This window comes from Bos taurus, chromosome 27, assembly GCF_002263795.3.
Source record: "Bos taurus isolate L1 Dominette 01449 registration number 42190680 breed Hereford chromosome 27, ARS-UCD2.0, whole genome shotgun sequence".
NCBI lineage: Eukaryota > Metazoa > Chordata > Mammalia > Artiodactyla > Bovidae > Bos > Bos taurus.
Window position 1 is genome coordinate 20,096,615 of NC_037354.1, and position 13,802 is coordinate 20,110,416.

Genomic DNA, 13,802 nt, shown 5'->3' on the forward strand with positions numbered 1-13,802 from the left:
ACTGAAATCATAGAACGTGAAGCCCTGGATAAAGGAGGACTACTGCAGTTTATTTTGGGAACTGGTAGATTTCTAGGAGTTGTCTTGGTAAGATGATGCCTACAAGATACCAACACTAATCAAAAGGGCTGCTGTAGTGCTGGTATTGGAGAAGGCAATGGCAGCCCACTCCAGTACTCTCACCTGGAAAATCCCATGGATGGAGGAGCCTGGTAGGCTGCAGTCCATGGGATCACTAAGAGTTGGACACGACTGGGTGACTTTACTTTTACTTTTCATTTCCATGCATTGGAGAAGGAAATGGCAACCCACTCCAGTGTTCTTGCCTGGAGAATCCCAGGGACGGTGGAGCTTGGTGGGCTGCCGTCTATGGGGTCACACAGAGTCGGACACGACTGAAGCGACTTAGCAGCAGCAGCAGCAGCCGTGTTGGTATAATTATTTGAAGCCATTTAAATGGCTTACCTACAAAGCAAAGTTGATATTCCATTCACACGTAAACTTTCTGAAAGTTTTCCAGTACCGATGATAATTCTATAATGTATGACTCCTATTAGGCACTTTGAGAGGTTTTATGGCTCTGTGATTTATTTACTTATGTAAGTGTTGATGAGATTAATTTCTTGGCCTGTACTGATATAGCAGACGGCATAAGATCAATGGAGGTTTGGTAACCAGCAAAGATTTTCAAGGTTTATATGTGACATTTTTCAGAAAGACGTTATTTAGTTCACAAATATACATAGAAGCAAAGTACTACATTTCTTGATTTGAGAGCAAGTATATTTATTTTATGATAACATAAGAATGTAAGACAGGTCACTTTACAGTTAGTTTTTATAATAAGAACAACAGACTACAACTTAAGTTAAATGAAATTCTTAGTATGAAACGATTTTTAGCAGACCATTAACCTTTTATCATAGTCTCCTGTAAACAGTATGATACTAAAATTTTATGAATAGCTTCATCTTTCCAAAGAATAATTTGCAGAAGATACTGAGAACTGCATACATGTACTTAGTACAGTACTATTTTCAAAGCATTTAAAATTTCTTAAATTGATGTAAACAACAGTCCAGTGAGATATTTTTACCTCCCATTTTATAGATGATAAAGTTCAAGAGTGATAACATGGAGAATCACCATAGTTTACTACTCTTTCCCATTTCAATTGATCAGAATACTTTATTTATTTGCAGTTTAATATTATGCTGCAGTTTTAGATGAATATCATTGTGATAAGCAATAATGAGTAAAGTTTGCATAGGTAGTATTCCTTGGGAGAATGGCAGAATTATTAATAATCATTAATAATCTTAATGAGCTAATTCAGTTTTAATCTTTATTGATAGGACTGTTCTAAATATCAATTTTTCCATGTATGCAAGGTAACTTAGGTTATAATCAAAGATAAAAATAAGTTGCATTATTTCCATTATTATAATTTTCCATTAGTTCCATAAATTCTTTGCATATTTTCCATTATTTCTCCATTATTTTAGATAGTAAATAATATTGAGGACATTCAGTGTAAGGTAAAATAAAGCTGGGCATGTTAAATGAGAAGGTATTTTCATGTAGTCAATCACAACCTTCAAAGCAGGTGAAATTAAATTATACTATATGAAATCCTAACACTTATGAGTCATATATTTCTATATCAATATAATAAATAAGTCAGATAAAGAATATAAAAAGTCTACCAAATGCACTGTCAATGCTAACAGCATTTTCTTGGAAATAATAATAATACTTTTATAAATAGGCTGATGCAGAACTATCAATTTCACATTTAATAACGTACAAAACCAAAGTCAGTATTTCTTATTTTCCTGTGCAAAGCAAGGTAATAGTTGGAGTGTGTGCAATTTATATTTAATACATTCTAGAAAAGAAGATAAATTAACCTATCTTCCACATACAGTATATAAATTAAATCCATTGTTCTATTTTTGTATAGTATCCTTTTATAAACTACACTCTTTAAATTGAACAGATTTCCAATAAATAGTATTGAGTTATTTTCTCCATGTGAATATTGAATTTTGTTGTTTTTCAAAAGAAAGTTTTTCTTTTATTTTTAAAGACATTTAAAAATAATGAATTATATTTAAATTATTCATCATTACTGCCTGTTGGGCTCACTATTCCATGTGGTCCTTTCACAAGAAACAAAACATTAACTTCTACCTAATATATACATCAGTCTTCTAAACCATTTTATATTAGTCTTTATAGTATTCATTTTGACACTACAGACATATAATAACAATATGCAATAAGTTACAGTGCCATAAGATACTAATTTTATTAGTGTTATTAACATGTACCATCTGCTGTCGGAGCTGCACCGTGTTTAAAACAATAATGGCAATAACAGTGACTACTGCTACAAGAACTACCACTGTTTCCACCATCAATGTATGACTTTTTGAGAAAAAAAGATCTACATTTTAAATTTCTTCACTGTACACATAAAAGAATACCAGATATTCTGTTGACCTTGGTAAATGAACAAAAACTTAAAAAAAAACTTTATATGATTCAAACAATAATGCTAATTAAGTACTTTTAAAAGTTAAAAGTACAATGTAAACCATCATATTGTACAGTAGCTTAATTTCTACTTGTGTTTCAAAATTATTTCAGTGTAATTAAAAACCTGGTAAGTAATGGAGATCTATTAATGATTCTAATGGCCCTAAGATAAATCTCAAAGAATATTCACTTTCTGAAAATAAGTTCACAGTCCAAAACCAAAGGGAATATGTTGCTGTTCATTTTTAAGTTATCTAGATCCCAGGAGTCATACATTATTCAAAAATGAGACAAATTTCTAATAAATTAAAAAAACATTTAAAATACATTCTTATATAGTCACTGGAAGAATCTATACATTTATGAAGGGAATGAAAAAGTGCAGAGTTCAGTAAGTCAACACAGAAGCTCAACATAACACGCAACGTCTGTAATTAGTAAGAAGATGCATTTTATGTGTCTTATGTTCAAGAATTCAGTTCAAATTATATAATTAAAAATTATAATTAGTATTTCACCTTTTCCTTCATTTCTACGAGTTCTGATTTCAGGTTTGCTTCCGCCCTCTGAAATGTTTGCTTCTTGCATTTTCAAGTAGATAATAATCCTTTAAACTCTGCTGTAGCAGTATCTAATTAAAAAAATATGTAATAACATAAAAGTAACATTTATTTAGGATGAAATTCGGACATGATGGCATTGATCAGTTATTATAATAATGACAAGAAACAGTAAGGGGCATAATAAAAACACCCAACAGATAATATAAGAATCAGACTTATAAACTATTTCCTTTAACTTAAAAGTTGAATGTTTTACTAATTTATCTAATCCTCAATCTTACAAAGTTCTAGAATCTATGTAGTCATTTTTAGCTATGGTTCTATATTCTACTACACAGAATCAATGATGTTAATGGGACATTATTTTAAGTTGGTTAGATACACTATCTATAGGAACATATAAATAGTACAATCCTACTGCTTTTTAAAAAAGTGTTTAGTTTAAGTTTTTATAGTAAGGGCGATATAAAGTTCCCAGAGATTAGGAAGACCTGACTTCTGTTAGCTCAATCATAACAGTTACCACCTTAGCTAAGTAAATAAGCCTGGTGGTGCTGCTGCTGCTAAGTCGCTTCAGTCGTGTCCGACTCTGTGCGACCCCATAGACTGCAGCCCACCAGGCTCCCCAGTCCCTGGGATTCTCCAAGCAAGAATACTGGAGTGGGTTGCCATTTCCTTCTCCAATACACGAAAGTGAAAAGTGAAAGTGAAGTCGCTCAGTCGTGTCCGACTCTTAGCGACCCCATGGACTGCAGCCTACCAAGCTCCTCTGTCCATGGCATTTTCCAGGCAAGAGTACTGGAGTGGGGTGCCATTGCCTTCTCCGAAGTAAATAAGCCTACTTATCACTAAACATTTTAGACCAGCAATCCCCTAATTGAGTTCCATAAAACATTAGGCTTCAAAGCTTTGCGAAATATCGAATACTGCTGTTTTCTTTCGAGAAGGCAATGGCACCCCACTCCAGTACTCTTGCCTGGAAAATCCCATGGACGGAGGAGCCTGGTAGGCTGCAGTCCATGGGGCTGCTAAGAGTTGGGAATGACTGAGCGACTTCACTTTCACTTTTCACTTTCATGCATTGGAGAAGGAAATGGCAACCCACTCCAGTGTTCTTGCCTGGAGAATCCCAGGGATGGCAGAGCCTGGTGGGTTGCCGTCTATGGGGTCACACAGAGTCGGACACGACTGAAGCGACTTAGCAGCAGCAGCAGCTGTTTTCTTTTAGGGAGACAAATCAATAGTGGCATGTTAAGATCTTAGTCCTATTTAAGTAATGTATTTAATCATGTTTATTATGATTGTTTATGTTTCTCATAGTTATTTCTAAATAGCTTTTGGTCTTTTAAGTAACATATACTGATATTCTATGCATATGGACCTCATTGGTAATGATGCTATAGACAAATACAAATGCTTTAAGCTTGAGAAAAATAGGAAAAAACAGATATTTGCAAGCATGTAAACGAGCAACACTTTCATTTCCGAGAACTAATCAGCACTCACAACTGACCAAAATTTTATAGTTGACTTTTTAAAGAAAAAAGAAAAAAACTGAAAGAAAAAAGGAAAACCAAATCTCTCATTTTGGAGATCATCAGCAAGTTTAAGGTATTTCTTTGGGTTGATACAAACTGAACAAATCTCCTGTATCTTTCTCAACTATTTCATTCTCTGGTGATAGTGCAGTAAATAATAGCTAAAATGGTTTCGTCATCACATAGAATGAGGTTCAAATCCTGTTTTGCAGCTGAGTAGCAAGTTATCTTGGGTAACTGACTCACCAAGTCTCTCTTTTCTCTGCTGTTAAATGGGATTTCTGTCTGTAAGGATGAAATGAGATACTGCATGTAGAAGAACACCTAGAATAGCGCCAGGCACCCAAAATAACTCAACAAAAATCAGTTGTTATTATTGTAGCAGATGTTTGGACTCATGATTCTAAAAAACAGTAAAAGATATCCCTTAGAGGCTGATGATCCTTGATTTTACAAATACAATCTGGATTCATTCTACTGTACCTGCTCAGATACAAAACTGCAGGTTAAACAGAAAACTTTTCAGTCAAGACACTCCATGAGAATTTCAGCTGGATGAGTATTCCAGTTCATTTTTAGATCACAACTTAATAGTGGCAAACTAATGCTTTGTTATAACAACTATTCTTGAATTATAGTCCAAAATGAAATCCTTAAAAGACTGACTCTGAAATTGAGTCAGTGACCTAAGATTTAAAAAGAAATTATAATTCCATTTCTTTTAGCTATTACCTAAATGTTATAATAGAAAAATAAATGACCCCTTTCTTTTATTGTTACTGAGCAAATTTTGACAAATAGAGGTGCTAACATACTTATCTGCTATGAAGTTCCTTCTTCAGACAGGATTTGAAAGTGGGATACTTCTGAACTGTTTTATAACCCTGTAGAACAGAGGATTAAAAGTAAAGTATAAATAAAATATGGGGTCATAGATATGCAATAAATAAAGCAAAAATAAAAATGCATAACACCTGATAGAGGAAGACAGTGCTAGGGGTTTATAGCATATACATAATTTATGTGTTAATTTGATCTTGCTACTCTAAAATATTTGAGGAAAAAAATGATTTTCACTTGACTTGTGCCACCAATGCGAATGTTAACAACTAACCACTAGGTGGCAGTTAAATACACAGTATCTTTATCAAGGCAGTTTGGACGAAAACATTGTCTATGATGAATCTTGATTTTTTGTACATATATTTTTTTCTCTTTTTAAATGTATAATACTCAGAGATATTCTTACCAAAGAAGGAAGACTGAATATTCTAGCTGAATAGAAAACAGTTTTTTTTTTTTCTTTTTCTATTTGTGGCACCATTTCACTCTTTAAAATATATTTTTGAGATAAAAATCATTGAATTTCTTGAAATTATTTCACAGTGTGAGATGTGAACAGGAACAAACAGTTCAACAAACAAAAAAACACTTTTTACCTATTTTCCATATAAAAAGTACTGAATATGCAGTGACTTAAGAACCTCATGTTGCCTAGTGGAAATCTGCATCATATAAAATAAGAAATGGTGATATTTCTTTGTATATTAACAAGTCTTAAACAGCCAGTGTTCAGACTGAAGTAATAAAAATGTTTGGCAACACTTCCCCCCTCCCACCCCAAACTGGGATAAATACATTAAACTAATTGAATATGAAAACAAGTTTTTGAAATTTAAACTTATTTTGTATTTTAAAAAGTATGACCTTTTATCACCTCAAATTATTTTTGAAAGTAGGTAGGACTTTATGTTTTACTTTTCAAATATATAACATTTCATGTTTATATACTTAAATACTCATATAAACTATTTCTGAAACTTAGATGGATTTTTTTCCCCCCAGTTTTTAAAAGGAGAGCAATAGGCTTGAAATGTATAGGTTTACCCGGAATCCTCTATGGAGTCTGTCTTTCATAATTCCAATAAATTCTTTATAGCTTAATTGATCATCTTTGTCAACATCAAAAATCTTGAAGACTGTGTTCACTAAATGTGGTGAAAGTTTGAGGCCAGTGGCTACATAGACAGCACGCTTAAATTCATCTAGATAAATGACACAGAAAAGGGGTAAACCATTAATATTATTTTTATAATATGTGTTAGTTATCAACAAAGTTACAATGGAAGTTTTTTTTTTCCCCATAAACGTGGGTCATGATCTTATGTTAATGCAACTCTTTTCATTAATCATCCTATCTTTCAGAGAGCAAAAAATTTTTGTGGTTTTGGTTAAAAGGGCCTGGTATCAACCACAGACACTTTAGAGGTTATTAAAGTGAATAAGTTCTCAAGGAACTTACATTTCAGATGGGAGATGAGACACCTGCCCAAATAATCACTGCACAGGATCATGCAAAAAGCAGCAACAGAGCACCATGGAAATTTGGAAATATATGGTGAGTGTCCTGTAGTGTGGAGCCGGGGAAGGATAGAGAAGAGAGCCATCAGGGAAGCCTGCCAGTTTGTACATGAGCTGAGCCCTGAATAGAGGACTTCAGCTTGCAGTGATGAGAGGAAATGGCAGATGAAGACGTGGAAGACCACAGGTGGGGGCGGGGCTGTGGGGATGAACGGGAGCACAACGCACGTTCAGAGCATGCGCAGTCTGGACACACATAGGCTGGGACGCTCTGACTTTGAGGCTCTGACTTTGAAGAACCTGTGTGTTCTTCAACAGACAACTGGGGAACTGAAGAGTTTTCGGTGTGTCAAGAGTTGACAAATCTGTTTTATAGGAAGGTTATTCTGTGCGTTGTCCAGGAAACATGGAAGAGGAGAGTGGATAATGGCGGGAGTACCACTGATCTGGCTACAGCAATAGTTGTTTTTAAGTGGTAATAACCTGAATCAAGGTGCTAGAAGTTGCAACAGAAAAAGAAAAAAAAAAAGGCAGATCTATTCCTAGCACCTGCCAAGAATGATGTTTTTCATTTCCTAGTTCCACAAAGTAAAAGAGCAGCCTTCCATTCTGAACAAGGTAAGTAGGTAGACTCTTTTCCTCTTTTTAAGGTTGACTCTCTTCCCTTTTTAAGGTTGATTAGCAGATTTATTGGGCTTCCCTGGTGGCTCAGATGGTAAAGAATCCTCCTGCAATGCAAGATACCTGGTTTCAACCCCTGGGTTGGGAAGATCCCCTGGAGAAGGGAAAGGCTGCCTAATTCAGTATTCTTGCCTGGAGAATTCCATGGACAGAGGAGCCTGGCGGACTACTTGTCCAGATTTATCATGGCAATAAAACACTAGTGTGTTAAGGCAGGGCTCCCAAAGGTTTTGGTTTTAATTTTTGATAAAAAGGTTTTTTGGCTGCACTGCATATGAGATCCTAGTTCCCCAATCAGGGATCGAACCCATGTCCCCTGCAGTGAAAGCATGGAGCTTAACCACTGGCCTGCCAGGGAAGTTCCAGGTTTTGGTTTTAAAACACTAAAATGTGTTAAGAACATCGAGATCAGTCAAAGGGTGAAATACGAAAAATTTTCAGGTTTCTTTTTACTCAATGAAAAAGTGAATAAAGCTATGGAAGGGATTCACTGTGTTTTGGAGAGAGAATTGTCATGTAGGGGCTCCAGTGTACCCTCTCCCTGGAACTTGGTAATAAAATAATGAGACTGTCCTCTGAAATTAAACTGGGGGATTAGCACTTACTAGATATGACATAGGTAAAATCACTGTAAAGATATAACCAAAAAGTCTATGGCAAGAATATTTAAAAATGATATGACCACAAGGGAAGGGAAAATGGCCACAGAATCCTGGGAAAGGACTTGACTTGTAAAGCCTCCCCACAGGGAAGGAAGGAGCTGGCCCTGAGGACAACAGCATTCTGAATTCTAGGGCAGCTGTAGTTTTTGGTAAATTAAGTAAAACTGTCATTTTTATATAACATTCTTTTCTTTTCTTTTTTTTAACATTTTATTTATTTTTTGTATGATATTATACATGTTTTAATGCCATTCTCCCAAATCATCCACCCCGCCTTTATATAACATTCTTAAAACTTGGTTAATTTAAGTCCATCTCTAAGAGGTGGCATTGCTGACAAAATTCAGGTTTCTGAGCCAGCAGAGAGTATGGGTCAAGTCAGTAATACAAACAAATAATGTGAATGTCAACCTGTGATGATGTGTGTGGCATGGCTGGCTGGCCCTTGTATAGGGAGACACATACCCCTCTATGTTACTGAGCAGCCATGAGGTTTTTTCCTCTTTGAACCTTTACAAACATCGTTAGCTTTTCCTCATAATGTGCGATGAAAGGCAATAATAAGTTTAATACCAAAATTTAGACTGTGCTTAGGGAAAATGAATTTCCCATTGAAGTATACACCAAACTTTCAGGCAAATGGATGATGAATATGACAGACATATCTGTTAACTTGTTGTCAAAGGTTGCTAAAGAATTGTGGTATGCTTTTAATTTTTGCAAGTTTATTACTTACCTTGTCCTATAGAACGACTTGCAAAATTATACATATTCAAAGCTATTGCAAAGTCTTCTAGGTTGTTCAAAAACTGGAAAAATGACCTGAATTCATCAAATGTAATGCCCTATATTGGGAAAAATACATGTAAATATATTTAGCATTGTCAAATTAATTAAAATAAATATCCACACTTACTAGAAATACAGTAAGCCTCAGCAATATATCTTCTAAGTAAATATTTCCAGGGTACTTTCTGAAACCTTCTTTCTTCAAATGGAATGTAAAATTCCACTCAATTTTTTCCCATGGGTAATGTTACTACTATTAGCAATGATAGGTGAAAACACTGTCATATCAGCACAGAATTTAAAAAAATGCTACAATAAAAATAAACTTAAAAGTTTCAATTTTATTTCAAGCCTGGGTTTTTTAAGCCTTAAAAGTAAATATGATCATTAAGAAAAAAAATTTACAAACTTTCTCCTGTACATGTATTATTTAAACATATTTTGGCATTAGGTCATTAATGCCTTTATAATGACAATGAAAAATAAAAATGTCCAAAACCCCACAGGAGTGTGTTTTTACTTGTTCGTGCTAGATAAGGCTGCCAGGACAGTGGAAGGAGGTACAATGCAAGTAGAGCTCTGGGAGGCCCAGCACGGGGCTTGGGGTAGGATCGTGTATAGGATTCAGTAATGTTATTTACATAAAATGAAATTATTACCACTGTTATAGCTTCAGTTAAACAGGAGAGCTACTTAAGGTAAGCACAATGTATCTCTGATAATACAAATTTGGACATGAAGAGGTGTATTTAATTAATGTGTTGTTCTTAGCAAAATGAACAAAACTGAGAGAGAAAAATAAACTGAGAAAGGAGCAGAGGGCCAAGAGCTTAGGCTTAACAAATTCTGACCTTCCTGCTTAACAAATTCTGACCTTCCTCGGGTAGCAAGGGAGGGGAAACTTATATAAATAATATTTATATAATAGGTAAGTATGTATTAGGTTGGAAGGATAGACCTCATTGAGAAGTAATGTAGTGAGCCATGTATATATCTAAGAGAAGAGCTTCAGGGACTGTCTATCTCCTTTTCTAGTCCTCATGACCTTTGGTCCTCTTCATAATATTTACCATTATCTGAAAAGATATCATTTACTATTTTTCCTTTACTTCTTTGTTGTATCTCTCCAATGAAATGTATTCCATGAGAGAAGGATCTTGTTGATCTTATCACTTTATCCAAAGTGGCTAGAATAAGGCCTAGTAAACAGTAGAATAAAACCTAGTAAATACTATAAATAATAGCTTAATATCTCCTAGACAAATGAGTGGAAATGAAAAAGCATTTTAGAAATGTAAAGTGCTATTGAAATACTATTAGTTGTTATTCTTTTGGAGAGATGGAAATGACAGGAGAAAGGAAAGGCAGAAGTAAGATGTGGTAGGAACAACACTGGCCGAGAGTCTTGGGTTTGAATCCTTGCCAAGTGTCTTAAGTGCCTGAGAGCCTTAGGTTTCCATTTTCTAAAAGAAAGTTGTCAATATCTGGAAGGCTGCTTTAAGGATTGATGAGATAATGCAGGAAAAAAAAAGAAAAAATCAGTGAGAATCAATGCTGGTTCACCTGCCATATTTTCCTTTTCTCATTGTAATGATTTGTTATGTCTAAGATGTGCTATGCTTAGTGGCTCAGTCATGTCTGACTCTTTGTGACTCCATGGACTGTAACCCACCAGGCTCCTCTGTCCATGGGATTCTCCAGGCAAAAATACTGGAGTGGGTTGCCTTGCCTTCCTCCAGGGGATCTTCCCGATCCAGGGATTGAACCCAGGTCTCCTGCACTGAAGGTGGATTCCTTACTGTCTGAGCCTCCAGGGAAGTCCAAGAAAACTGTATGTTTAAGATATCTCTATCAATTAAAAGTTTTCAGAAGCTTAATTTAACTTGAAACTTTGTTTTTTTATTTTTTTGGCTATCCCACGTAGCTTGCAAGATCAGAGTTCCCTGACCAGGCCATGGCAGTGAAAGCACTGAGTCCTAACCACTGGAATGCCAGGGAATTACCTAAAGAAAATTTCTTATTTTGAAATAATTTGATATAAAAAAATAGTTACAAAGAGTTCAAATGTAAAAATGTATATGTAAAAAACAGTACAGAGAGTTCCCTACACACTTCACCCTATAACTGAATTTTTTGCATTATTTTTATAATTTTCCACTGGATAAAAGAGAAAAAGCAGATACCTCAAGGCCCTAAATAATACACCAGTAGCTTGAGAAAATAGTACAGTTTCCAATATTTATTCTTAGGGAAGTGTCTATGAATTGGAAGAAATTTAGTTCAACATGTAAAACAGATTAAAAAAAAAAAAAACAACCCTAAGAGATTATATAAACTAATAGTCAAAAACATCAAGTCCTTTTTTCCTCATTCCATGGGGCCTGCAGAATTGTTAGCACCGTCACAGTGTATTCATTTTAAACAAAGTCAAACTGTTTGCAAGTTTTCCTTGGATAGATTAACTTGATCCTTCTACAAACACAAATAGAAGGCAATACATCCCAAACATCCCATGCGTTGAGAGGTGCTTGTAACACCAGTTCTATTCGGTTGCAGCGATGCATTCAAATACCACTAGATAATGTAACTGCTCAGAACTGCTGACAAAATATGTGCCATTAAACAAACAGACACTCAGTTGTCCCAGGTTCTTAACCATCATGCCGTCCAAACTCTTTGAAAAACCTCACTTCAGTACTGATAAAATCATTCACTCATCAATAGCTGTCTTCCAGTGACCTTTTATTAAGGGTATTAGGGAAATGAATAAAGTGTGACCGAAATGATGTCAATATAAACTATTTTATATGAGGTGATGCTTACATAGTAGCCAAAGCATATAGCTCAGCAGAATTCTCTTGAAAAATGATATTCATAATGTGAATAAAACGACTGTTGATAACATTAAAGGTTTTCAACATGTCTAAGAAAAATAAGGGTAAAAATAAAAATTTAATAATTTTTAAAAAAGAAAAATAAGGATATGTACCCAGAATTTTCAATTCATCAATTTTTAAAATTTAGCAGAGCACTTAAGACACATAGGAACAAAGAGTGGAATATATTCAAAGTATGTATGAATCCACAGGGGAGCAGAACTAACAGGACAATATATTTTACAGACCTATACAATTACAAGCTAATAACACACTGTTAACAAAATAAAAATGAGGATCAGATACCTTTTCTTCAGGTATACTGTAACGCACATTTTCCAAAAATACTGATGTATTTTCCACATTTGTATATCGTAAAAGAATATGAGCAAAGTCTTCTTCACTGATAGTATTCATCCCATTAGAGTAGGAAAGAAATTCTATTTCTAAAACTTCTGTTTGGAGGTTATCCATGAACCTATGACAAAAAATACATAAGCAATGAATAAGTGAAGAGTGATGGTAACAGATGGTACTTGCCTCTGAAGACTTTTGCTCCTTACTCTGTAAAATGGGCATAACAACAATACCTTGCAGGGTAGTGATCAGACTTAAAGGAGTTCATGTGTCCTGCCTAGTATTTACTATCATAAACACTGTATACATGCTTATTACTACTTATTGTTACTATGGCTTACTAAGACTAAGGAATTGGTAATATTCTTTCATCTGAACACACAGGGAATAATCCAGATATCTAGACTTTTTTTTTTTATCATTCAGTGACTTCCTATTATATTTATCAATATGACTACTGGTACACAGGCACTGATGGAAGTGGATATTTGTTGTTATAGAGAGTATCTTTAGCTAAAATGAAAGCAGCAAAGAGGTGAGTGTCACTGCATTAGATGACTCCTTTCTGACTTTAGCATGTTAACATTTTTCAATATGAGTATAAAAATTAAGCTCACCTATAAAAATCTTCAAAGTTGAGCTCAGCTTTTCCTTTCTTCCCAAAAAAGTGTACAAGAAGTGTAGTATCTGTTACTAAGTTTGTAATGTCATCAGCACGCTTAAAAAAAAATCACAATTTGAAAGTTAGTTACAGCAAAACAGAATAGGAATATCCAATATTCCCCAAAGAATGTAAATATATTAAAATTAGAGTAAAAAGCATAAAGATGTATCAACACATGCCATTACAATTAATAAGAAGTTCAAAATGTGAAAACAGAATTATAGATGAAATTGATGTTTATCTTCAAAAAGCTTAAAGCTCTGATTTTATAAGAAGTATTCAACCTCACATTGTGGTTTGAGTCTTTCAAGGCCCTTTATGTGACAATACAGATACTAACATGTTAGTTGCTGAGTTGTGTCTGACTGTTTGCAACCCCATGGACTGTAGCCCACCACACTCCTCTGTTCATGGGATTCTCCAGGGCAAGAAGACTGGAGTGGGTTGCCATGCGCTCCTCCAGAGGATCTTTTTGACCCAGGGATCGAACCCAGGTCTCCAGCATTGCAGGCAGATTCTTTACTGTCTGTCACCAGGGAAGCCCCTATGTGACACTAGGTTAGTACAATTTTTGAGTAGTGCTTGAAAGGCACTACTACTTTTACCCATAACTTTAGGTTGAGGAGATAGACTGATGTAATGGGAAGAGGACAGGATTTGAAATCAGAAGACCTGAGCTTACTGACTTTTTTGATCATCGTCTTCCTTACCTGTAAAATGGGAAAAACCCTATCTGTAATAACCATTGTGAGGATAAAACTAGAATGTGA

General features: G+C 34.8%; 1 protein-coding gene across 7 annotated transcripts in view; it reads right to left on the minus strand.

The window, feature by feature from the left end:
* Nucleotides 1–761: 761 nt before the first annotated feature.
* MICU3 (mitochondrial calcium uptake family member 3) overlaps nucleotides 762–13,802 on the minus strand; it is a 78,052-nt gene continuing 65,011 nt past the window's right edge. For 5 of the 7 annotated variants that reach the window (XM_059882252.1, XM_005225991.5, XM_005225989.5 and 2 more), the window contains 6 exons: nucleotides 12,986–13,086; nucleotides 12,318–12,489; nucleotides 9,083–9,191; nucleotides 6,530–6,687; nucleotides 5,458–5,526; nucleotides 762–3,172 (listed from right to left, as the gene is read on the minus strand). In XM_059882252.1, the coding sequence (XP_059738235.1) occupies nucleotides 5,458–5,526; nucleotides 6,530–6,687; nucleotides 9,083–9,191; nucleotides 12,318–12,489; nucleotides 12,986–13,086 (609 nt within the window). In that variant the 3' untranslated portion in view covers nucleotides 762–3,172. Of the gene's footprint in view, nucleotides 3,173–4,888; nucleotides 4,928–5,457; nucleotides 5,527–6,529; nucleotides 6,688–9,082; nucleotides 9,192–12,317; nucleotides 12,490–12,985; nucleotides 13,087–13,802 lie in introns of those variants that run through there. The other 2 variants (XM_005225990.5, NM_001206097.2) reach the window with 2 other exon arrangements.